Below are 26,109 nucleotides of genomic sequence, written 5' to 3'. Positions count from 1 at the left end.
TGATCCAAGTATATTACACTGCAGACAGACAACAAATAATCAAAATCAGAGTATGTTACACATATTTTGTTATAGTAATTTTAAATTAATTTATATAAAATTTAAAACCACCTTTAAAAAAAAAAAAAACAGGAAGCACTGTACCTTCAATATATATCATTTAGTATGCAAGTAGTGAAGCCAGTCATATGGTGTGTCATATTATAAGAACAAATACAATAAAAATATACTTGTCATAATATGCAGGCAGCATAAAGCCTTGACAATCATACACTGTTGTTTAGTACCTCGGTGTAGATAAGCAGATGTGAAGGATCTACAAAGGGAACATCAAGCGTTCCACTCATAACTACTACAAATACATCATTACAAGTACAGCAACCATACATTAAAATCACTTAACTGACTCTATACAAATCACAATATTTATGCTATCAACATATAGCTCAATGGTTAGGTACTAGCATGGTGTTGGAGGTCTCGGTGTGAAAGGTACGGATGACAAGACCACCAGAATAAATAGTGTAATCCTGAAACTTGCTATGTAATACAATAAAAATAAACTTGCTATATAATGTAATCAATTCTTCTTCTCTTAAAAACCTTGAACAAGTTGTTACAGCCATAACAGCTATACAGATAGGGCCATGTTGCTTGCTATGCACTATTCACACTATATAAAGCTATGAACATGTAGCACGAGGTTTAGGTGCTAGCATAGTGCTTGAGGTCTAAGTGTGAAGCAGGAACTGACAGAGACAAACGGAACGAGTAGCATAGTCCCAAAAATTGTTGTAATGTTTAATGTTTGTATACATCTTGTACATTAATAAATACCAAAAACAAAATGTGACCAGAAATGTCACAACCTAATAGTGTGCCGTGCAGTGTCTACATGATGTGCAACGTAAGTGCGTAAAATAATATTTGAGGCCAAAGTTTTACGATGAATATTGTCAATCCAAGAGGGAAAACAGCATCTTACCAGTGCGGGCTTTCCACAATTCCAGTGCACTGTATGAGCAAAAGGGAATGAATATCAAAGAACGGGAGACCTTAACTTTTGTGAAATTAAAAAAGCACGTCATCTTGACGAGAAATTTCATAAAAACAAATCATAAAAGGTCATACAAAGTAGTAAAAAAAATAATTTTCTCATTAGATTCTAATTGGTCGTTGAGTAAATTATGTGGAGATCTTATAACCATAAATTTGTAGATTTTGAAAGATATCTAATCTTTTCCCTATGGGAACATTATGTAAGACTGTCGTGTTACAATGAATATCTGTAATGCTATGCTTCCTATCTCTGAAATGATCTCTGAAAGTGATTTTATTACGAGGACAAATGTGTTCCTTAAATTTCATAAAAAATGACCTACGCGTCTGTCCCATACAGAAACCACTGCACTTGCCACAGTTTAATCTGTTCTATTATATCTGTCATCACACATCTTGATTTTGTGTCTTAAGTTAGACTTTAACGAATTGGAAGTTTTAAATGCAGGAATTACATTTGACTTCCAGAAGTGCCATTCAGTTCTGCTCCCGCTAACTTCCCTCTGTATGACATGGGAGTGTATTTTAATTTAGGCTTTAGCTTTTTGCATTGACACGAAGTAAGTGTATCCTTTTATCTTAACTTAACTTCCTTTTTTAGTCTTCCATAAAGAACTTTGACTAAGCCCTGAGAATAGCCATTAGCTACAGTGATATGTTTTAATGTTGTCAATGAATGTTCTATACTTTGGCATCCAGTGGTAACCTTAACATTCTGTAAAAAATTGTATTAAAATAAGCCATTTATAATGCAATGGATGACATGAAGAAGCGTTAATAATCATATCAGTATTCGTCAGTTTCCATAATGTGCTGAAGGCATGCTTACCATTTTGTTTTTTAATGGTGATATCCAAATAATTTATGGCATTATCTTTTTGCCATTTCTAATGTAAACAGTATTTTCCTATGCATTCAGCTCTAAGTTGTTTATAATTCTGAACATCTACTTTACTACCCTTTATCAGGATGATGATGTCATCTATGCTACATTTAAAGCATATGTTTTTTTTCTTTGAGATCACTATTCAGATGAAAAAAGTTATTATGTCAGCCACGGTTCCAGCCAGGCTGTTAACCATGGCTAATCCCTCATTTTGGTGGTAAAACTTATTATTAAATTACAAACAATTATAGGACAGTGGTAATTCAAGCAGCTCAATCAGCTCAACAATTTCTCCATGACTTAACTTACAATGAATTAACAAATTATTCTTTATTATTTTAAGACACTCCCCAATTGGTATGTTCATATAGAGGTTCGATATCTCAAAGAATGCTAACACCAGTTCATTGGGTATCTGGATCTCCTTCAGAAAATGTGTAAGTTCTTAACTATTTTTTATATTCATTGGGGCTCTCATAAACCAACACCTCTTTCAATGTCTTATTTAACAACTTACTTAGTTTGTAATTTAGTGATAATCAATTTTCGAGTATTCATCATCTTGACATAATGTTTATTTTTTTTCAGTTAAAATGTAACTACAGTTATCAATTTTACTTCTGAGGGCAAGATTAAATTTCTTTGTGGAACCCTTAGTGATTTGTACAATGTTATTGTCCTTGCAAAATTGCTAAGGGGGAAAGTGTCTTTAACTTCATTTGATATCCCCACCAGTGGACTTATATATGTGCGCAGATGAGTTCACATGGAACTCGTGGCAGATTATTGCAGAAAGCTGTCACAAATGGCGAGTATGGAGTGTTGTACATTCAGAACTGCTGATCCAGGTGTTTACTTGTCAGCAGTGGTAAGCCAGGCCAGTCACTTCTTATGCTGAGATTGACTGAGATGGACCTGGATTTTGCAGTGTGCCGACCTCTTGGTTCCATGTGTTAGTTGTTTTGGTCACTTGCACTAGTTGTGTTTTGTACTTTTCTGTGTGCCATTCTCCATGTGATGAACGGATTCTTTGCTCCCTTGCAGATTGACACCCACATCGAGTTATTCCTCTTCCAGAGTCCAGCTCCCTGAATTCCCATTAGAGCACCCACCATCAAGTGGAGTAATGACCTTTGTGCTGAGAGGACAGTTTTGCAGCATTGTCACAGCTCTGCAGATACAAAACTCCAGATGCAATGTTTTAACTTACAAGGAAATAGTGTGGCGATTAGGTTTTTTTTTTCCCCCACATGGTTCAACCCTTAGCAAGATTCTATGATAGAATGTGTGGCTGCTGGGCCTGTGTTTGAGTCTCAGAAAATTTTTATACAAAGGTGTAAGTTCTATGAGAGTTTCCCGTAAGCATAAAATACATAAAGATGGAAAAAGATTGGTAACCCTTGAGGCTGGTAATCACTGGATTACTGGTTAGCCTTATTTTGGTCATAATGTTTTCCTTTTTTCTGTTAAGTTTGAATATCTGCATCATCGAAATAGAAAATTAATCAAAACACAATATTTGGTTGTCTAACTATGTGTCGCACATGAAAATACAATTTTCATGTCAAATATAAATTTTTAATTACCAAACCTTTGTTTATAAATGGTTGTTAATAAAGATGGTTTAACTTTTTAAAAAAAGAAGCTATACAGATTAATTTTTTCATCTTTGGGTATTATACACTTCATGAAAATGTTCATAGAACATGCACCTTTGTTTAAAAATGTTTTATCAGACAGGAGTCAGACACAGGCCCTTCATATTGCAGGCAAGCATTCTACCTTAGAGCCATGCTTCCTCTTGAAAAATTGACCGTACATTAGATTATTAAAGACCATCGGGTAACTTCAAAATTGATTTTCTTGAGAATATTTTATAGTTGCATCAAACTGCTCTGGCCAATTCATATTTGAGCTCTGAATTTCACATACCATGAATATAAAAAATAAGGAAACAAAATCCTATTGCCATGTTGTCTACTTGGTAGATTTTTCAGTGCTTTGTCGCATTATTCTTGCAGTATTTTATCTTCCATATCATCTTCATCTACTTCCTCTTCAGTTTCTATATTATTATCTCCAAATCCATTTCCTTTGTGTAGTGCTTGTGTATATTCCTTTCACTTACTCTTTCTTTGCTTAGTTCTGGCTTCTCATTCGAGCTCCTAATATCCATTCAGCTGCTTCTCTTTGCTCCCAAGGTTTCTCTCATCTTCCTGTATGTGGCGTGTATTTTTTTCCATAGTCATTCATGCCTTCTATAGCCTTGCATTCATCTTCTAGCCATTCATGCTTAGCCAATTTGTGCTTTCTGTCATTCACATTTTTTAGACATCGGTATTCCATTTTCTTTGCTTCAATTGCTGTGATTGTATATTTCCTCCTTTCATCAGCTTAATTCAATATCTGGTTTGTTATCCAGAGATTTCTACTTTTGTCTGTTTGATCTTCAGCTTCCTTTTGATCTTCAGTTTCCTTCACTATTTCATCTCTCAAAGCTATCCATCCATCTTCTTTTGTATTCCTTTTCCCTGTTTGTCACTTGTTACCTACACTACTGGAAATGGAAAAAAGAACACATTGACACCGGTGTGTCAGACCCACCATACTTGCTCCGGACACTGTGAGAGGGCTGTACAAGCAATGATCACACGCACGGCACAGCGGACACACCAGGAACCGCGGTGTTGGCCGTCGAATGGCGCTAGCTGCGTAGCATTTGTGCACCGCCGCCGTCAGTGTCAGCCAGTTTGCCGTGGCATACAGAGCTCCATCGCAGTCTTTAACACTGGTAGCATGCCGCGACAGCGTGGACGTGAACCGTATGTGCAGTTGACGGACTTTGAGCGAGGGCGTATAGTGGGCATGCGGGAGGCCGGGTGGACGTACCGCCGAATTGCTCAACACGTGGGGCGTGAGGTCTCCACAGTACATCGATGTTGTCGCCAGTGGTCGGCGGAAGCTGCACGTGCCCGTCGACCTGGGACCGGACCGCAGCGACGCATGGATGCACGCCAAGACCGAAGGGTCCTACTCAGCGCCGTAGGGGACCGCACCGCCACTTCCCAGCAAATTAGGGACACTGTTGCTCCTGGGGTATCGGCGAGGACCATTCGCAACTGTCTCCATGAAGCTGGGCTACGGTCCCGCACACCGTTAGGTCGTCTTCCGCTCACGCCCCAACATCGTGCAGCCCGCCTCCAGTGGTGTCGCGACAGGCGTGAATGGAGGGACGAATGGAGGCGTGTCGTCTTCAGCGATGAGAGTCGCTTCTGCCTTGGTGCCAATGATGGTCGTATGCGTGTTTGGCGCCGTGCAGGTGAGCGCCACAATCAGGACTGCATACGACCGAGGCACACAGGGCCAACACCCGGCATCATGGTGTGGGGAGCGATCTCCTACACTGGCCGTACACCTCTGGTGATCGTCGAGGGGACACTGAATAGTGCACGGTACATCCAAACCGTCATCGAACCCATCGTTCTCCCATTCCTAGACCGGCAAGGGAACTTGCTGTTCCAACAGGACAATGCACGTCCACATGTATCCCGTGCCACCCAACGTGCTCTAGAAGGTGTAAGTCAACTACCCTGGCCAGCAAGATCTCCGGATCTGTCCCCCATTGAGCATGTTTGGGACTGGATGAAGCGTCGTCTCACGCGGTCTGCACGTCCAGCACGAACGCTGGTCCAACTGAGGTGCCAGGTGGAAATGGCATGGCAAGCCGTTCCACAGGACTACATCCAGCATCTTTACGATCGTCTCCATGGGAGAATAGCAGCCTGCATTGCTGCGAAAGGTGGATATACACTGTACTAGTGCCGACATTGTGCATTCTCTGTTGCCTGTGTCTATGTGCCTGTGGTTCTGTCAGTGTGATCATGTGATGTATCTGACCCCAGGGATGTGTCAATAAAGTTTCCCCTTCCTGGGACAATGAATTCACGGTGTTCTTATTTCAATTTCCAGGAGTGTATTTTATCCTTTTAACCTCTAGGGAACCATTCATTGTTTCAATTTATCTGCATTCTGTCTCGATTTATTCTCTACCTGTTTGCAATTTTTCTGCAGTTTTAATCTGCATTAAATTACAAAATATTATGGACAGGTCCACGTCTGTCACTGGAAAAGTATTGCAAGTCAGAATTGGGTTTTCAACATTCATGTCTTGTCATTATATTATCTCTGAGAAACACGCTGATTTTTCAAGGCCTCTTGTGTTTATAAAACCTACTTTCATGATTCCTTTCTCAGCATATACAAATGTATGTATGGTTGTTCTTGTGGGATACTGTGGTATTTATATACGGTCGCAGGTTCGAATCCTGCCTCGGGCATGGGTGTGTGTGATGTCCTTAGGTTAGTTAGGTTTAAATAGTTCTAAGTTCTAGGGGACTTATGACCTAAGATGTTGAGTCCCATAGTGCTCAGAGCCATTTGAGCCATTTTGGTATTTATATTAAAATCTTATTTTATTTGTATTTACAGACACTTGTGAAAGATGTTCTTAAAGATCTGAGAGAGTTTGTTGACAGTAACTATGGGTGGAAAATTATTATGCATATACTGGCACCAAGAAGCCCACGCCATTTTTCATCATCATATCTGAGTCTTTTGAAGATGGGAGATTCCATAGCTGTTAAGTAAGTACTGTTATCAAAATGATATATCATCTTCCGAATGTGAAAAGTTTCTGAATTGTGTAGAGTTGCAATCTTGGAAAGTACTTACAATGTAATCTAGTGTTTATTATCATCTGTAAGTTGATATTTACATGGAATCAGTGAGTTTACATAGTGCTGAGTGCAAAAGTCTTCAGTTGACCCTTTACATTTGATTATTTACAGTGGAAGAAAATAATTCAGATGTTAAATTTCCTTTGACTCACGATTGTGAACACACAAGGACTGCTTCATAGTATATAGATACATGCCGAGAATGCTTGGCAAATGGACCATGTTCACTACAATTCTTTATTGCCCTTATACGCAAATAACTTTGAGCTACAGTCTCATTTTGAACTGTTTGGCGGAACAAGGAAATATATTTATAATGTGTTGTTTGGCAGAATAAGGAAATGTACGTGTGTGTGTGTGTGTGTGTGTGTGTGTCCGATGATGGTGTTTCTCCAGCTGGTCAATACTGGCAAGAACTCACTCATCTCCAATGGAGGAGGAAAATTGCTCCCAATAGTTTCGAATCTTTGCACAGCTGAAACTTTATCCACTTCTGCATGAGCAACAGCACCTTTTGTCTATTTCAGTTTGTTCCTTCATAAGGAACCTGCCTCCGTAGCTGAGGTTGCAAATGCATACTTGTTCCCTGGACAGCAGTGTATTGTCTCTGACATAAACTTCACAGGAGCATGGCACATCTCACTGACCACCCATCTTAGGTGTGGAAGTGTGTCTCAACAAAAGAAATGACGCACTTGATGAAGGATGTATGGTGGCATCCCATTCTTGTCACTGTTGTCTTCTGCTACCAATGCTGTAACGTAACCAGCATTTGCAAAACTGAAACTTTCTGGAATATTAAAACTGTGTCCCAGGCAGAGACTCGAAATTGAGGTCTTTACCTTTTGTGAGTAAGTGCTCTACTGACTGAGCTACCTGAGCACGACTCACGACCCATCCTCACACCTTTACCACCGTTAGCAAAGCTATGAGAATGGGCCATGAGTCATGCTCCAGTAGCTCAGTCAGTAGAGCACTTCCCTGTGAAGGGCAAAGGTCCTGAGTTTGAGTCTCTGTCAGGCACACAGTTTTAATCTGCTAGGAAGTTTCATATCAGTGTACATGCTGCTGCAGAGTGAAAATTTCATTCTGGATTTGCAAAACTGTTCGACACAGTCTCTGTCATAACTGGAGTCCATGGAACAACATGCATGTACATAGACTTTCAAATACTCGTTTTCGTTACTTCATTTCTCCCAGGAACTGAAATTAATCTCTCCTCAAGAGCTATTTTGTGTTTAGGTGTTAGAGAGTAGGTCCCCAAACAGCCTTTGATGGGCAATTAGCATGGAAAAATAGTCAAGCTGCAGTGCTGGCACATCTTAATTGGCCAGGACAATGTAGCCATCCAGCTGTCTTTGTAAATGTATGTTAGCTCTTAAGAGCAGCTCACCCAAAAGCTTAGCAATGTTCTAAGTCTCGTTTAGTCACCTATGGATGACTCAGTGCCTGGACTATGAGGTGTCTGTTACTTTTACTCTTTCTGTCATCAACATTAACATGCCTGGGAAATGTGAAGGGTTCGTGTCAATAATGTGAATGAGTTTTCTTCCTCTGCACTCATTGTAACAGCCAATCTTCTAAGAAATCCCAGAAAAAGTTACTGCAGCCATCCAGGTATTGGTGTTAACAAGATAAGTGCAAAGTAGTACATTTATGTTCTTCAAACACTGGGTAATTCTAAGCATTGCAGTTATTAGAGGTGGAAGTTTCATTATTAAAAGAAAACAGTGTTGTCCTTCTTTCTTTGCCTCCATTAAATTGTATAAAGTTCTGTATTTGATTCTGATTTATTTTAATCACTCCAGTGAGCCATTTTAAACCCTGAATATTCAGCCTTGATGTTTAGGGCAATTGTTGTGCTTTTTGCCACACTACATTCCTGCCTATGTGGATGTTTTCTCATTGTATTCAACAATTTTAGGAGGATGGTTTTTAAATATTTATGCTGCTTGAAGGTACTTCAATGTAGAAATTCCTTTATTTTCATCATTTAGGAATACATTATTTTTCAATAATCCACACAGAGTATGGGCCTCTGTAATATTTCTTTGCTATGACTGAGATTTTAACATTAAGATTGTTTTCATCACTGGGAATGATTGTTAACTTACAGTGCCCTGTAATTAGTAAATATTCTTTGCTTTGTTTTCCTGATTGTATTTGTACAGTATAATCAGAAATATATGATTAAGCATTTGGATGAACAACATAATACACTCCTGGAAATTGAAATAAGAACACCGTGAATTCATTGTCCCAGGAAGGGGAAACTTTATTGACACATTCCTGGGGTCAGATACATCACATGATCACACTGACTGAACCACAGGCACATAGACACAGGCAACAGAGCATGCACAATGTCGGCACTAGTACAGTGTATATCCACCTTTCGCAGCAATGCAGGCTGCTATTCTCCCATGGAGACGATCGTAGACATGCTGGATGTAGTCCTGTGGAACGGCTTGCCATGCCATTTCCACCTGGCACCTCAGTTGGACCAGCGTTCGTGCTGGACGTGCAGACCGCGTGAGACGACGCTTCATCCAGTCCCAAACATGCTCAATGGGGGACAGATCCGGAGATCTTGCTGGCCAGGGTAGTTGACTTACACCTTCTAGAGCACGTTGGGTGGCACGGGATACATGTGGACGTGCATTGTCCTGTTGGAACAGCAAGTTCCCTTGCCGGTCTAGGAATGGGAGAACGATGGGTTCGATGACGGTTTGGATGTACCGTGCACTATTCAGTGTCCCCTCGATGATCACCAGAGGTGTACGGCCAGTGTAGGAGATCGCTCCCCACACCATGATGCCGGGTGTTGGCCCTGTGTGCCTCGGTCGTATGCAGTCCTGATAGTGGCGCTCACCTGCACGGCGCCAAACACGCATACGACCATCATTGGCACCAAGGCAGAAGCGACTCTCATTGCTGAAGACGACACGTCTCCATTCGTCCCTCCATTCACGCCTGTCGCGACACCACTGGAGGTGGGCTGCACGATGTTGGGGCGTGAGCGGAAGACGACCTAACGGTGTGCGGGACCGTAGCCCAGCTTCATGGAGACGGTTGCGAATGGTCCTCGTCGATACCCCAGGAGCAACAGTGTCCCTAATTTGCTGGGAAGTGGCGGTGCGGTCCCCTACGGCACTGCGTAGGATCCTACGGTCTTGGCGTGCATCCGTGCGTCGCTGCGATCCGGTCCCATGTCGATGGGCACATGCACCTTCCGCCGACCACTGGCGACAACATCGATGTACTGTGGAGACCTCACGCCCCACGTGTTGAGCAATTCGGCGGTACGTCCACCCGGCCTCCCGTATGCCCACTATACGCCCTCGCTCAAAGTCCGTCAACTGCACATACGGTTCACGTCCACGCTGTCGCGGCATGCTACCAGTGTTAAAGACTGCGATGGAGCTCCGTATGCCACGGCAAACTGGCTGACACTGACGGCGGCGGTGCACAAATGCTACGCAGCTAGCGCCATTCGACGGCCAACACCGCGGTTCCTGGTGTGTCCGCTGTGCCGTGCGTGTGATCATTGCTTGTACAGCCCTCTCGCAGTGTCCGGAGCAAGTATGGTGGGTCTGACACACCGGTGTCAATGTGTTCTTTTTTCCATTTCCAGGAGTGTATTATGAACTTACTCACTTACATGCCATTGTAACTGAGCGCCTGTGATGTTAGATCATGTTGATTGGTAGGAATGCAAATCTGGGTAGAAATTGCCACTTCAAAATATGTTATGATTGGTTTCCTGTCTTGGTTCAGGACTTTTTTCCTGTATTTACATATGTTTCACAGAGCAATAACTGCTGCCAATTTTGGATGTTTTCTCAACATCCTATTTGTCTACTAAGAAAGTCATGTCTTTTAAGTCCAAGATCAACTGCATCTGTGACCTGAAGTCTGGGGACTACAGGTTGTGATGATTCTGCAGTTGGCACTTGCAGTGATAGGGCTTAATTTGAGGCTATAGATTTATCATAAATTCCATAAAATGAAACTATAAATTATTGCCTTAAAAACTAATATCCACGTATTGACCAAAAGAATCATTTACTTTTTCTGCAATTTATTAAAGTACAGAAGAGCGTCGATTATCCGAAGTAATTGGGGGGACATGGGTGTTCGGAAAACTGGTTTGTTCAGATAATTGAACTGTACATGTTTATTTGCCAAAAAGAAGTACTGTATAGTAAATTTATTCATAAAGACAGGCATCTCTTTTAGTATCACAAAGTAACATACAAAGGCAACTTTAGTAGGAATATATATAGTAATAATCTCGTACTTGTCCCTCATAGAAAGGACAACACGTTTACATTTAAGCATTTTGTATCGTCAAGTTCACTTCTTCATGCAGCAGCACACAAGTGGTCGTAACAGAGAATGCAAGGTGACTGTTTGTACTGTGAGAACCTCTTCTTGGGGGTGCGGAATCCTTCAAACAATACAGAAAACTGGCTACGATACAATTAGCATTCCCACCCCCCACCTCTCCCTGCCACGTGTATGACTCACATGAAGGCTGCACAATCAGACTACTACTCTCTCTCTCTCTCTCTCTCTCTCTCTCTCTCTCTCTCTCTCTCTCTCTCTCTCTCTCGTAGACATTCACAGTTTCCGTGATTCCTGCTTCACAAGGATGCTGCATTCGTTCCATCACTAAGGAAGCATAACAGACAATAATAATAATAATATCAAACTAACTAAAAAATAATTGCTTTTTGCAAGAGCCAAGAACATTATGTAATTTATTCTGTTAAACAAAATGTTATGTAATTAATTATTTTGGTACCTAAGTATTGAGTTTTGCCATCATTTGATGTACTTACAAAAACATTTCAAAGTGTCTCAATGTTGAATGTAACTGGAAGTTATAAACTTTAGTTTTCTTTGGCTACTTTAATATTTCTGAAATTACAAGTGTGAAACTGTAACTCGTAAAACAGCTAAATATTGTTATCTTGAAAGGCTTTATAAAGTCTTTATTAATTTCTGTGTTGACATATAATTGAGACTAAGTGTACTCATAAGACTAGGCCTGAAACAGCAACTGAGCACAGCATAACATATGGCATGCTTCCCAGCATGGGAATGTGTTTGGCAGGGCATCAAAGCAACTGAGAAAAATTTTACAGCTTCCTAAGTGTAAATGTGTGCCGCTACACCACTTACTGATTAGAAAGCATTAATTACCATTTTCTTAAATGAAAAATGATGATTCTGATAACATTTCAAAATGTTGTCACGGTATTGGTATTTATTCTGTGGACGCTATTAATGACCCATTCTTTCTATTTTATTTCACACTGACTTTGTGTAAGTTCTTGCACATATACAGTTACTTCATAGTAACTATGTGTCATAAGTATCATACGAGTTACTCAGAATATTTCAGAATTCATAGTGGGATTTGTAAGATTTGTGGCATTGTAACTTGAAGTGACAATAAAAACGGCTAATAAACATACTCCTAGTATGTGTGGTGGTTTGGCTGGTGATTACTGGAATGGTTAAAAAAATATCAAATTGAGATTCCGAGGCACTTTCAGCAACATGCATCATTTCTGTTTTCAGGTGTATTGCACTATTTTCATATTTGTAATTTTCTCATAATTACATTATATTTTGTGTTTTTTAGGAAGAAGTCTGATGAAGTAAGACATGCAGAGCTTTTAGAGCCCTTCATTAATCCTCTTTTGGAAGATATCAACACTGATCTATCCTACTGGATATCTGATGGTCGTCGAACTGTGTTGTGTTATGAAGCAATTTGTGTCAGCAAAGGTGAGTGGTAAAATGTAATATTTTGCTGCATTTGCGGGAGGGCCAGAAAAATGGTAGACATTCTTGAGGACAAAATCGTGGTCATGATGGAAGCAATTGTTGTTAAAAGAAAAAGGTTGTTTTTAATTTTTGGGTAAGAAATCTCACTTGCGACGGCTAGTCGCTAATGATTGCAGCCGGCCGAGCGGTTCTAGGTGCGTCAGTCTGGAACCGCGCGACTGCTACGGTCGCAGGTTAATCCTGCCTCGGGCATGGATGTGCGTAATGTCCATAGGTTAGTTAGGTTTAAGTAGTTCTAAGTTCTAGGGGACTGATGACCTTAGATGTTAAATCCCATAGTGCTCAGAGCCATTTGAACCATAATGATTGTATGTGCAGCTAAAGACAAAGGAATATAAGCAGCTAACTTGTTTGCCTTCAAGTGCAGTTACTGCTGGTATCTGCTCATATATATTCAGGTCTGTAAGTAAAGGGATATTTGGGGATGTACAAAACAACATTGAGAAGGTGGGGACTGAACATTGCTTACAAACCAAAGACTTTTGATACATAAATGTTTGGCTGCCACAAATGTTGTTATTCTCTTAACTTTTAAGGCAAACAGTTAATTGTACATCACAGCATATTTGAGTTTAGAAAACTGATGTGGGACTTCACAGATTTGTACCAAGTGTTAGCCACTGTGAAAACTTACATTTATTTTTGGAATGACAACAATCTTCTGCAGTTGCTGTCATTACATACATTGAAATATCCTTTTATTTAGTGCTCTGCACCACTGCACAGTTTCAGCTGCATAGCTGATGGTCGTGGCAGCTATCTGCATGCAGATACAGGTAAGTGTGTATTTTCTTCAGATAGACACAGTAGCACAGGGTGCAGTCATCTCTTCTCTTGACCCTTACATCAAGGAATGGTGGTCTGCATTCTGTTTTGGTCACCATTTGAAGAATGAAGATTACCTGTCCTTGACATAAAGTCCAGAGCAGAGCAGATGGCACTCTGGGTCACAGTATGTATCGGAAGAAAACACACATTGACTTGTACTTGCACACACACACAGCTGCCATCACCATGCGAAGAGGAACAGGATACTAAAATATTAGCACACAGGAACTGGAACACCTCAGTACCATATCCTGAAAAAAGAGTGACTTGGAATAACAGATTGTGCGCAGTGTGCAGCCCTCTCTATAGTACTGCTTTTGGAGACAGACAAAGACATGGAGAAAGAGGCAGTCACTGCCTTCTCATTGTACACCGGCACATTATTAGGAAGAAAATAAAGAGCAATAACCTCCTCGACTGCACCCTTGGGGTGGACTTGGCAGATTGCTGAAATATTATGCCCATTGGTCACAATGAAATGGCAGTACACCTGTGGACTGTTCAGTCAACAAAGAAACTGTGAGAAACTGAAGAATCATAGCATCCTAGTTATCTTTATTTGTTCAGCAGCAACTGTGACATGGTGCATGAATGAATGGCAGGAAGGTAAGAAAGGTTATTGCTTTCCTTATTCTTCGTCCAGGGCTCATAAAGAGGTCATATTTACATTTCTCTTGAAATGAAAGTAATTCACAGTGTCATAATTATGAATTTTACAGTAATAATGTTTTGTTTTATGTAGTACACTATAGCAAATATAAAGAATAGTGTAATCCAATTTGACGGGTTTACTAAGCAGCTGAAAATAGCTACATAGCTCACACTATGCAGTAGTGAAGAGTACAAAACTAAAAGAGTATTTTAGTCCATGTACTGACAGCTACTGTGACATATTATTCATAAAAATTTTATCGACTGCACTCCCCCTTAAAAAAATAAATAATAATTTTTTTTTTAAAAAATCCTGTACTTAGCAGGTGGTTGTGTACTGTCTGTGAGAGAACCAATGCTTATTATTTTAAATTAGTTATGGTTTATGTGTGCACCACTCCTGGTCTTGCGGTAGCATTCTCGCTTCCCGAGCATGGGGTCATGGGTTTGATTCCTGGCAGGGTCAGGGATTTTCACCTGTCCCGAGATGACTGGGTGTTGTTGTGTCATCATCATCATCATCATTCATCCTCATTACGGTTGAAGGAAGGCAAAGGCAAACCGCCTCCATTAAGACCTTGCCTAGTACGGCGGTGCGGGTCTCCTGTATCATTCCCCTACGCTCTGTCAAGCAGTATGGGACTTTATTTCCATTTTTCCATGGTTTATGCACCACATTGGAATCTAGAGCCAGACTTAGGACTTTTTAATGAAATGTGGCACTCGTGGTGTAAGATTGTACAAACTTTCATGAACTTTGGGTTGGGCTGTTAACTGTTTGTCTTTTGAAAGAAAAGTAAAGGAAAGGATCTTACATTGGCTTTCTTTGTTGGGATCTTGTGTAACGTCTCTGTGTATTCCTTTGAAAAGATCATTTTTAATATTTGTTTTCTTTCTGTATTGGAGCATTCATACTGTTCACAATTTATTTGTCTATATACAAGATGTTCTTTTCCCCACCAGATTAGATACCTGACTGAAGAAAATGCTCTTGTAAGTCATTTTAATTAAAGATCAAGTAATATATTTTCAGTTTTTTATGTGCATGTCTGTCAACAATTGACCAATTGCTTATACTGTTTATTATTCCTGTGTTACCTTTAAAACTACTGTATACAACTGAATTGTTTTGGTCTAACTGTTTTTGATTTTAGTGATGTGAAATTTGAAGGTATAAAAATTTTGTTTCATATGTTAACAGTCTCTCCCCCCCTCCCTCCCCCCTCCTTCTCCTCATTCTTTCACCCCACATAAAATTGTCAAGCCTATAACATTACCTGTAACATGATACACAGAATAGGTGTCTTTTATAACTAACCAGCAAAATAAAAATGGAGTGATAATTTACCCCAAAACAGAAATATACATGTAAATATGAAAAGCCAACTGCAACACAGTTGCAGTCAGAAATAAAAGGATCCATACAAATTAGTCCATCTCACACTTTAAAATAAAATATAACTATCTGCAGCTATATGTATCATAATGCTAACTAATACAGAACAGATTTGATGAAACTGAATTTGGAACTCAACATGGTCTTGAGTGAGAAATTACTGAGTACTGTTTTATGGAAAACATAATTTGAACTTAGCCTCTTGCACTGAATTACTCTTTGTAAAATCATACATAAATATGATAAATTGTTAATTTTAATGGAAAATTATTTGAAGAATCTCATTCATGGCTGCTTGTTATGTGTAAACTTGAATACATAGTGATTAAGAATGCTATTTGTGAATAATATTCATAAAGCTCAATTTCCATGTGAGCACACCAGTGCTCATAATTGTATGATGAAGTGTTAATTGTCCTGCTACTATATCTGAGGCTTCATTTCTCTAATTATTTTCATACAAAGTTCATACTCTTCATGAATATTATCCACTTGTCTTATTTTTCTTTGCAGGTACTGAATTAGAGAAAGTGCTGAAAAACATTGTACACTTTGTGTGCAAGGAAAAACCTGGAGTATTGGTAGACAGGGGCCCAGAGTTCAGTTCACAGCTGGAATGGCTGTTGAAACAACTGATAAAGTCAGACAAACAGCGTCTTCAAGAGAATGAAAGTAAGAGCACATACTATTTCCTTTTTACTGTAACTGTAACATATTTGTAAAACCATTATTGGATTTTTGTTGCTTGCAGTGCCAATTTTCTAATAGAAAAGAAGTTATCTCTTTAGTTTTCAATAGGTGTCTGCATATTGCACTGAAATACTTTCACCAATGGTTTCCACTTAGAAGATCAATGCACTAAGTGGGACCATAAACTCCAAGCGTTTGATATGAAAAGGAAAAGGAGGAAACAGTCACTTAATTGAAATAGGGTACTGTGTTAAGAGTCCCTTATTTGTTAAATTTGGAGCCTTTCTGCATTTTGGAACAAGAAAGTTCACAGTACACAAGAGAACACACCAATATTAGTACCTTTTTCTACACAATAATGAAGTTCCAGATTTGGAACTCAAAGAATCATGTTTCAGATTCTTATCCAGCAATCCTGACATTTCTGTAACTACCTTACACAAATTCTGGGAAGTTTCCTTATAGAAAACAATTGTCAGTTTCTAACATTTTCCTTCTAAAATCTGATCAGTGTTTATTGACCAAACATTATTGTTATTTGAAACCCAACAGCAAAGAAAGTGTGTGTTAACAGTATTAATGTTGTAATCAACATTAAACTTTAGTAGATGGATTTTGGGAGGGTACATCAAAGCTTGACAGGTGGGTAAGGGAAAACAAATTTGAAAAGCAGTGATATGCATGGAAGCAAAACAGGAGAATAATTTAGGCATGCCATCGAACAGTTTGAGTGGCTCAGTGGTGTTGATCAGTAAGGAAACAGAAAGTGGTTAATAGAAATGAACCAAGTAGTGGTGGATGAAGAGGGGGACAAACAAAGTGATGCATGACAAAATGAAGTAAATGTTGGCTGCAGCTTATATTGACTGTCTTGTTTGACTTTATAATGGAGGAATTCCGAAAGATGGTGAGCAATACTTACCATTAGTCTGTTTATATTTGTTGTTTTACCTGCTATGGCAGCTTTGCACTATGGTTTTATATCTGTGTTGTTCTTCGGAGCCCTTGTTTTGTGAAATCAGTTTTTTTTAAAGGTATGTATGCTGAATTGCATACTATTGCCCCCCCCCCCTCTCTCTCCCCCCAATTCTAAAGCATCCTCTTCAGTTTTAACATGCATCCTCACATCAAAGATTGCTCACACTCGTACTATGTTCTGACCTTGGGTTCTTATAGCTGCCAAGACATTATACAGTTATAAGGTTCACGCAACCCCTGTGGGGGGGGGAGTCTGCTTCTTTATGCCCTCAAGGGCTGACCATTCATTTGCTGACTGGCGACTTCAGGATTCCTGAGCTGGGGACTGGTAAGTGCTGACAGTCCTCTGCCACTGTAAACTCCAGGCATACTTCAGGGACCATCATGTGATGCTGTAGTGTAACATTATGTGTCACAGGGACGGATATCTTCACTTGACAGCCCAGACCATGAAGTTGGTAAAAATCTCTATAAAAAAAAATCCTCATCTTAAGGTGTACCAAGTGTCGATGAGATGCGTGACTGTTGAGGTGGAACAGTCATTAGCAGGAAACCTCTGGGGAATCTGCTGCACCTCAGTTGTATAAGGCTTATTTAGGCACACGGGGCCCTGTCTGAGTGGGCCCTTTTTTCCCTAGCTGCTCATAGGACCAAACTGTATGCTCTGAAATTTTCTTTTCCACCTCCCAGTGGAAAGGGTGGGCAACTGGAAGGCAACAACACCCAGTCTAACAAGAGTGCTCAGATAGTCTGTCCTCCTCACTCAGTCAGTTGTAACAGAACATATCCATTTTCACAGAATGTGTTTATCATAGTTAAAAGGGAACAGGGGTGTTTCAACAAAGTTTCACCATTTAATATACAAAAAGTTTTGGAGGGCCTTGCTCGAACATTAAAATCCATCAAGTGTTAGCGAAATGGGATTCTGTTGGTCAAAACCTCAAATTACCAACAAATGAAGACCCTCCAAAAAGCTTAATGCCTTGGGGAGTATGCAAATGAAACTGAACTGCACAACACCTTGAATTACAGCAAAGGTGTTGAGACTTTCAGAAATCTGGTTGACTTTCTCCAATAAGAACTGATAGCAGAGTGGTCCCGGGAAGGCATTGTTGATGTGGAAAACATTACGAAACTGGTAGATGGTGATCTTGTTGAGTCAGACCTAACTTTTAACAGCACCAAAGTACCAGTGCATGTCAGGGCAGGTTTCCTACACCTAAGTGTACAGCCTTATTTCCCATACTCAGTGCAGTGTTTTAAATGCCAGCACTTTGGGTACACTGCTGTCGGTTGTAAAGGAGATGCCACTTGTGGGAAATGTGGTAAAGCTGCCCACTATGGAGTTGGTTGTTTCTCTCCACCAAAGTGTTTTAACTGCTCTAGCAATCACTCAATGTGAAGTAGGGACTGCAGGGATGGAAGATCCAGGAGATCAAAACAACAAAGTGCATCCCATATTGTGAAGCCAAGAAGCAGAAAACTGATGCCACTACACAAACGGAGGTTGCTGTATCAGCACTAGCACCTGCAGTTGTTAATGCGCTTGTGCTGCTGCAGTTCCTTTCAAGCCTGCCAAACCCCCCCCCCCCCCCTCCCAACCCCACCCCCACCACTTCTATAGTTGTGGCTCCAAAGCCGCCTCAGACCAAAAACTCGGAGTTGAAGGTGATGAATTGCCCAGTGATGGAGACAGGAGGTACGCAGTCTGATGATTTCAATGTCATCCTGTCTGACATCTCTCCCAAATCTTCTTCGGAAGCAATGGAACTTGATGTCAGACTGAGGCAATCACTTCGGCTGAAGATTGAGCCTCCACCCATTGTGGGCTTGCTGCCCCAGCAGAAAGTCAAGCTTAAAGTACTACACCATGATAGATGGCTCCCATTATACGAGGGTCAGTCAAAAAGTAATGCCTCCTATTTTTTTTCTACGTTTAATTGTCAGGAAATTGAAATGCAATTACATAGGTTGAAAACCACAACATTGAGGATGATTTTGTCATTTTTCAATGTAATCTCCGCCCATCTCTACAGTTTTGGTCCATCTTTGAACAAGGGCATGTATCCCAGCACGGTAAAAATCACAGCTCTGCTTCCTAAGCCATTGACGCACGGATGTTTTGACGGCCTCCTCATCTTCAAAATGAATCCCACGATGAGCTTCTTTTAGTGGCCCGAACAGATGGAAGCCTGATGGTGCCAGGTCAGGGCTGTATGGGGGATGAGGCAAAACTTCCCATCCAATTTTGACAATCTCGTCAGAGGTGTGACGACTGGTATGTGGTCTTGCATTGTCATGCAAAAGAAGAACATCTGCCATTGATTTTGTTGGGCGAACTCGCTGAAGACGTGCTTTAAGTTTTTTGAGGGTTGTGACGTATTGAACAGAATTTATTGTGCATCCCTGCTCCAAAAAATCAACCAGAATCACACCCTCTGTATCCCAGAAAACTGTTGCCATAACTTTCCCTGCCGATCGCACAGTTTTGAATTTTTTCTTCCTCGGCGAGCTTGTGTGACGCCACTCCATTGACTGCCTCTTTGATTCGGGTTCAAACAAATGCACCCATGTTTCGTCCCCGGTCACAATTTTTTTCAGAAACTCATCTCCCTCCAAACGGAAGCGCTGCAAGTGTTGGGAGGCTATTGTTTTCCTTGCCTCTTTATTCTGATCGGTTAACATTCTTGGAACCCACCGTGCACAAACTTTTGAGTACCCCAATTGTTTAATAATCGTGATCACACTGCCTTTACTAAGAGAAATAATGCGACACACTTCATCTGCAGTCACCCGACGGTCACCACGAATGATGTCATCAACTTGCTGAATGTTGTGTGGAGTCACTGCACTCACCGGCCTGCCGCTCCGCTTTTCGTCAGTCAACGGTGTTTGCCCTTCAGCTTCCTTACAACGACGAACCCATCGTCTAACAGTGCTGACATCCACTGTCACAACACCATACACCTTCTCCAGTCTTTCATGAATGCGTATGGGCGTTTCACCTTCTGCATTCAAGAATTCAATCACACAACGCTGTCTCAAACGAACATCGATGTCGGCCATCTTACAAACTTCTGCTGTGCTGCCACCTGTTGACACAGAAAGTTACTACTGCAGTGGATTGCAGAAGAAGGTTTGAGGAATGGCGCCAAATTCAAATTTTTCACTTAACTTAATTTTTTTAAGTAGAAAAAAAATGGGAGGCATTACTTTTTGACCGACCCTCGTACAATGGGACATTAATGGGTTCAGGACATATGTGGAGGAACTGAAACTCCTAACACAGCAATGCTTCCTGTGCTTGTGTTTGCAGCAAACACATTTTAAAGCATCTGATGACCCTTGGCTCTTGCGAAACAAAATGCTGTGAGATTCTCCATTGTGGAGCCGTACTTAAACTGTCTAAGTGCTGCATGCCTGGCCCTGATTGCTGAGTGGCACTCGCCAGTCCACCAAGGTACAGGTTGCCTCCGAAGACGCCAAGAGGACTTTGGGTTGGATAAGTCAGCAGCATGAAGGTTGGATAAGTCAGCAGCATGATGGTTCACTTACGTAATGTGGTCCACCCATTCCTGGAAACTGTTGTGGTGTTCTAACACAGCAATCTGCACCAACAGCATTCAGTTAGCCCTGCTAAACATTCATTTTGATGGCTGCTCTTCAGGTCCATCAAATAGGTAAATGTGGACAGTCTACAAGGGCTGGTGAGCAGAAAGTGGAGGTCAATGGTTGAGAATGACCCAATGGTAGCACACAAATGAGTGAGAGTACCTATGTTGAAGATGCAACGCTTGTGAAAAATCATGAGGCTCTCCAAAGCCCAACCCCAAGGGCAAGTAGAGGTCAAGCCTTACAAAACGTGATGGGCATTGATGTTTCCCAGCAGGAGATAAATGGTCTGGGCAGTTGTTCTACAAGATCTGTGAGAGCTTCAGAGTCTATTGCATCCTGCGGAGGCAGATAAAGGGAGCAAATTGTGATCCTCTGACACACATGAATTTCAAAGGCAATGGCTTGCAGGTCAGTAGCCAGGGGGGAGCAGAGGAGTGGTGTGTGGTATTGACAAACACTGCAACCCCTCCCTTGGCCCTTTCCTCATTCAGATCATCCTTCAGGAGAGCAAGAAAAGGTAATGGCAAATGTTTCTGGACTCCCATCAATCACTCCATTTGTTTTTCAAAAGTAGGGGAAACCATAAGGAGGATTTCTGGTAAACACAGTTGTTGCTGAAACAGGGATGTCTCCAAATAGTGCCCAGACACATTGCTCAGATGCTGGCAGAGAATTTTGCACAAACCTCTGCTAGTGCTAGCCAGGAATCAATGTTTCATTGCTACCATGAGACTGTAGATAAGAGAAAATTGGACTTTAGATCTGACAATTGTGAGACTTACAGCTGTGTTGTCTCCATGTGGATGCTGGAATCTGCTCTGTCTGAGACTCATGATACTGCACCTGGTCACGACCAAATTCTGTACTGCGTACCTCAGCATTTGCCAGCAATGTCAAAGGAACTCCTCATCACATGTTTTGATCTTATATGGCAGACAGGTAACTTCTCGAACTCGTGGAGAGAGGCACTGCTGATACCTCTCCTCAAACCAAGAAAAGGACCGCACGTGTCCCAGTATTTATCGGTGTATTGCCTTAACAAGCTATGTAGGAAAGACCCTGGAGCAAATGGTTAACCATTGTCTGGTCTGGTTGTTACAGACCAGTTAAGTCCTTAGCCACTCTTAGTGTGAATTCCAGAGAGTTTGGTCCACTGTTGACAACATGACCATGCTAGAGGCGGCTGTTCAGCAGGCTTTCCCACATAAACATCACTCTATTAGCATTTTTTTGATATCAGTAAGGTGTACGACACTGCTTAGAAACAGTGGGGCTTTCGTGCCCCCTGCCCTATCTTAATATTGTCTTTCCTGTCTCAGCAGTTTTTTAGGACCAGAGTCGGTAACTCACTGTCAGATCGTTTTGAGCAGGAGAAAGGTATCCCTCAGGGCAGTGTTTTAAGTGTTACCCTCTTTGCCATAGCCATAAACAGTATGTCTATGGGAAGGAGTCCTGTACAATGCTCATTATTTGTGGGCGATTTTGCTATTTTCTGTTCCTCCTCCAGTGTTGCAACAATGAGCTGTCAGTTGCAACTTACAGTGCGGGGGTTAGAGGAGTGGGCTGCAAAGATGGGTTTTCAGTTTTTTTTTTTTTTTTTTTTTTTTTTTTTTTTTTTTTTTTTTTAAGATAAGTGTGTGCATGTGCATTTTAATCATTCTCATCGTATTTTTAATTTGCCTGACTTGCATATGAGGGACACCATCCTACATTTTAGAGACTCAGTGAGGTTCCTGGGCCTCATCTTTTACTCCAAATTGTCATGGTTGCCACACCAGAGAGAACTGAAAGCAGGAACCTTGAAGGCACTGAACATAATCAAGTGCCTTAGCCACAGGTCTTGGGGAGCGGACAGTGTGTGTTGGCTCCAGTTTTATAGGACTCTTGTGTGTTTGCGGCTGGACTATGGGTGCATGGTGTATGGATCACTGAGGCCTTCTTATTTGAAGATCGTTGACACTGTCCACCATCAGGGAATTTAACTGGCTGTGGGTGCTTACAGGACCAGTCTCATACCCAGTCAGTGTGCTGAGGCTGGGGAACTGCCAGTAATCATCTAGCAGCAGCTCCTCATGGTACATCAGGCTTGTATGTTCTTCACAGTTCTGACTTCATCCACATATCACGCTGTTGCTCATCTGCCTCTGCAATGCCTTTTCTCCAACCGTCCATGAGCCACAGTGCCATTCGGGATCCGCGTGCAGTGTGTGCAGGAGTCACTCAGGGTGGAGCATATGCAACCCCAAGTTCAGGGTTTTACCCATCTACCACCCTGGTTACTGCCGAGGCCCAGCATTATTTCAGATTTAGTACAATACAGGAGAGATGGCACTCCTGCTTTTTTTTTTTTAATTTGATATTTTCTGACTTTTTATGTGAGCACCACAATTATGTAGCTGTCTTTACAGATGGGTCTAAGCAGGAGGCACTCTGTTAGTTGCTTTGTCATTTTCCTGGATCATGTCCTCAAGATCCAACTGCTTCAAGAGTTTTACTGTGTTTTATGCAGAACTATATGCGATCTTGCATGCGACATTTGTCCACGACATTTGTCCAGTGCTAAATATCTTGCCTGATCCAGTTGTCTTAGTGCCTTTTACTCTCATGAACAATTGTACCCAGCACATACAGTAATTCAGAATATCCAGGATGCCCTCTTCCAACTACAACAATTGGGAAAGGAGGTGTCTTTCTACTGGATACCAGGACACATGGGTGTTACGGGGAACAAAAGGGCAGATCTAGCAGCCAAGGAGGCATGTCATAATCCTCAGGTATTTCATTGTGCCATTCCCCTGCATGATATCACCTCGCTGTTGAAGTACAAAGTCATGCATCGATAGGAAGACAAGCGGCTGAAAGTGACTGACTATAAGCTCCGTGTAGTAAAGCCCACAACTCATATGTCCCATACCTCCTTCCAGCCATGTCAACGGGACGATGGCCTTCTTTCTTGTCTTCACGTAGGCCACAGCCGTATGATGCATGGCTTTTTACTCCAGCGAGAGGACCCTCTAATGGTACTGCTTGTGACGTACAGATCACTGTGTGCCTCATGTTATTGGACTGTGTTTTATTTTCCGACCAGCAGGCTGCAGTGGATTTTCTGGCAGATCTACCCTCTATTTTAAGTAACACTCAAATGAAGTTGGTTTGAGTTTTAAAGTTTTTTGAATTGTCCAACATCCTTCCCAAGATTTTAAGGAGATGGTTTTAATGTGTTAACACGGTAACTGGCTCACCCATATCTTTTGTGAGTAGTCTGCCAGTGATATTTATCTGTGCCTTGCTTTTAGCTCCTTTCTCATTTCACTTGTGTTTTTATATTATGTATAGCTACTTTTACTTTATCTCCATTGTTTTAGTGCATGTGAAATAGAGTGATTTTGTAGTTGATTCTAGTGTATGAGTGTGGAACAATTTCCCAGGTTCTAGCCACATTCGATTATTTTCCTGACTTTAAGGGCGCTGATAACCTTGCCACCGAGTGCCTGCCCATAAGCCCCAAAACACTCTCTCTCTCTCTCTCTCTCTCTCTCTCTCTCTCTCTCTCTCTCTCTCTCTCTCTCTCTCTCATATATATATATTCATGGGCATTGGCAAACTGATCATGAATAAAAAGTCTTAACTGATTTAGTATTATATTTTTGAGGGTGTAAAATATGGAATTTGATTTTTTTTCCAGTTACATTCAGTGGATTCTTCTTGTCAGCTGTGGCACAAGAGGATATCAAGTCATGGGTCGAAGGCAGAGCAGGCATCGTCATATTTCTTAAGTAAGTTTGATTGTCTGAATGCATTCTGGAGTGTAACATAGTTCTAGATATATCCAACAATGAAATGATATCTTTGCTAATAGGATTGGAGTAACATACAAAAATGATTGGGTTCCTATTAATATGAATAAATTAATTTACTAAGTGTTAACAAGACACTGTAGAAATGGACACTAAGTGCATTGCCGGCCGCTGTGGCTAGGTGCTTCAGTCAGGAACTGCGGTGCTGCTACGGTCGCAGGTTCAAATCCTGACTCGGGCATGGATGTGTGTGATGTCCTTAGGTTAGTTAGGTTTAAGTATTTTTAAGTATAGGGGACTGCTGACTCAAATGTCAAGTCCCATAGTGCTTAGAGCCATTTGAACTAAGTGCATTTTATATCGAAAATTGAGATGAACTGAAACTACAATAGTAGGCACAATAAATAAATATTTTTGGAGATGCAAAATATATTTGGTCTGCCATGAACCATATGTTGATGAGACATTAAACTTTAATCTTTACTATTTATATGTATTTTTCATGAAAAATAGAAGTGTAAAAACTATTTTTAAGTATAGTTACTCTACATATTGTTAGTCTACATATTTTACTCGAAAGAATTCGGTGATTTTTTTTTAATGAGGCTATCTATCAATGCCAGATCAAAGAAGACTGCTAAACAGATAAGCTTTCGGCCAAAAGGCCTTCTTTGGGAGTAGACAACAGGCATGTGCGCGCGCCCACACACACACACACACACACACACACACACACACACATACACACACACACACACAAAACCGGTCTCTGGCTGTCGAAGCCAGTCTGCAAGCAACTGTGTATGATGAGAGAAGCAATCTGCGTGGTAGGGGTAAGGAGGAGGCTGGGGTGGGGAGGAGGAGGGATAGCAGGTTAGAAGTGGAGGACGATAAAGTGCTGTTTGTGGGAGCATACAGGGATGGGATGGGGTGGGGAGAGGGTAGGGCAGCTAGGTGCAGTCATGAGGTTGGACAGGGGCGAGGGGAGAGGAAAGGGAGTGGGAAAAGAGAGAAGTAAAAAGACTGTGGGTGCATTGGTGGAATAGAAGACTTGAGTAGTGCTGGGGTGGGAACAGGGAAGGAGATGTAGGACAGTGACTAATGAAGGTTCGGCCAGGGTGGTTACAGAATGGACTATATAGCGCAGGGATAGTTTCCACCTGTGCAGTTCAGAAAAGCTGGTAGGAAGGATCCAGATGGCACAGGGTGTGAAGGAATCATTGAAATGAAGAAAGCTGTATTGGGCAGCACTCTCAGTAACTGGGTGGTCCAGCTGTTACTTGGCCACAATTTGTCAGTTGCCATTCATGCAGACAGACAGCTTGTTGGTTGTCATGCCCACATAGAATGCAGCAGAGTGGTTGCAGCTTATCTTGTAGATCACATGACTGTTTTCACAGATAGCCCTGCCTGTGATGGGATAGGTGATGTTTCTGATCGGACTGGAGTAGGTGGTAGGATGTGTGTGGGGCAGGTCTTACATCTGGGTCTATTACAGGATATGAGCCATGAGCAGGGGGTTGGGAGCAGGAGTGAATAGGTTTGGTGTGCGACGGGGTGGGAAGGATAGTGGGTAGGACATTTCTCATTTCAGGACATGACAAGAGGTAGTCA

General features: G+C 41.4%; 1 protein-coding gene across 5 annotated transcripts in view; it reads left to right on the top strand.

Annotated features, from left to right (window-relative positions):
- LOC126299435 (pumilio homolog 3-like) overlaps positions 1–26,109 on the top strand; it is a 158,605-nt gene that overhangs the window by 113,498 nt on the left and 18,998 nt on the right. For all 5 annotated transcript variants that reach the window (XM_049991339.1, XM_049991342.1, XM_049991340.1 and 2 more), the window contains 4 exons: positions 6,434–6,588; positions 12,335–12,480; positions 15,929–16,087; positions 24,384–24,474. In XM_049991339.1, coding sequence (XP_049847296.1) covers positions 6,434–6,588; positions 12,335–12,480; positions 15,929–16,087; positions 24,384–24,474 — 551 coding nt within the window. The remainder of the gene's footprint in view (positions 1–6,433; positions 6,589–12,334; positions 12,481–15,928; positions 16,088–24,383; positions 24,475–26,109) is intronic.

The sequence above is a fragment of the Schistocerca gregaria genome, chromosome X (genome assembly GCF_023897955.1).
Source record: "Schistocerca gregaria isolate iqSchGreg1 chromosome X, iqSchGreg1.2, whole genome shotgun sequence".
Lineage (NCBI taxonomy): Eukaryota > Metazoa > Arthropoda > Insecta > Orthoptera > Acrididae > Schistocerca > Schistocerca gregaria.
This window is presented reverse-complemented; position numbering and strand designations above follow the sequence as displayed.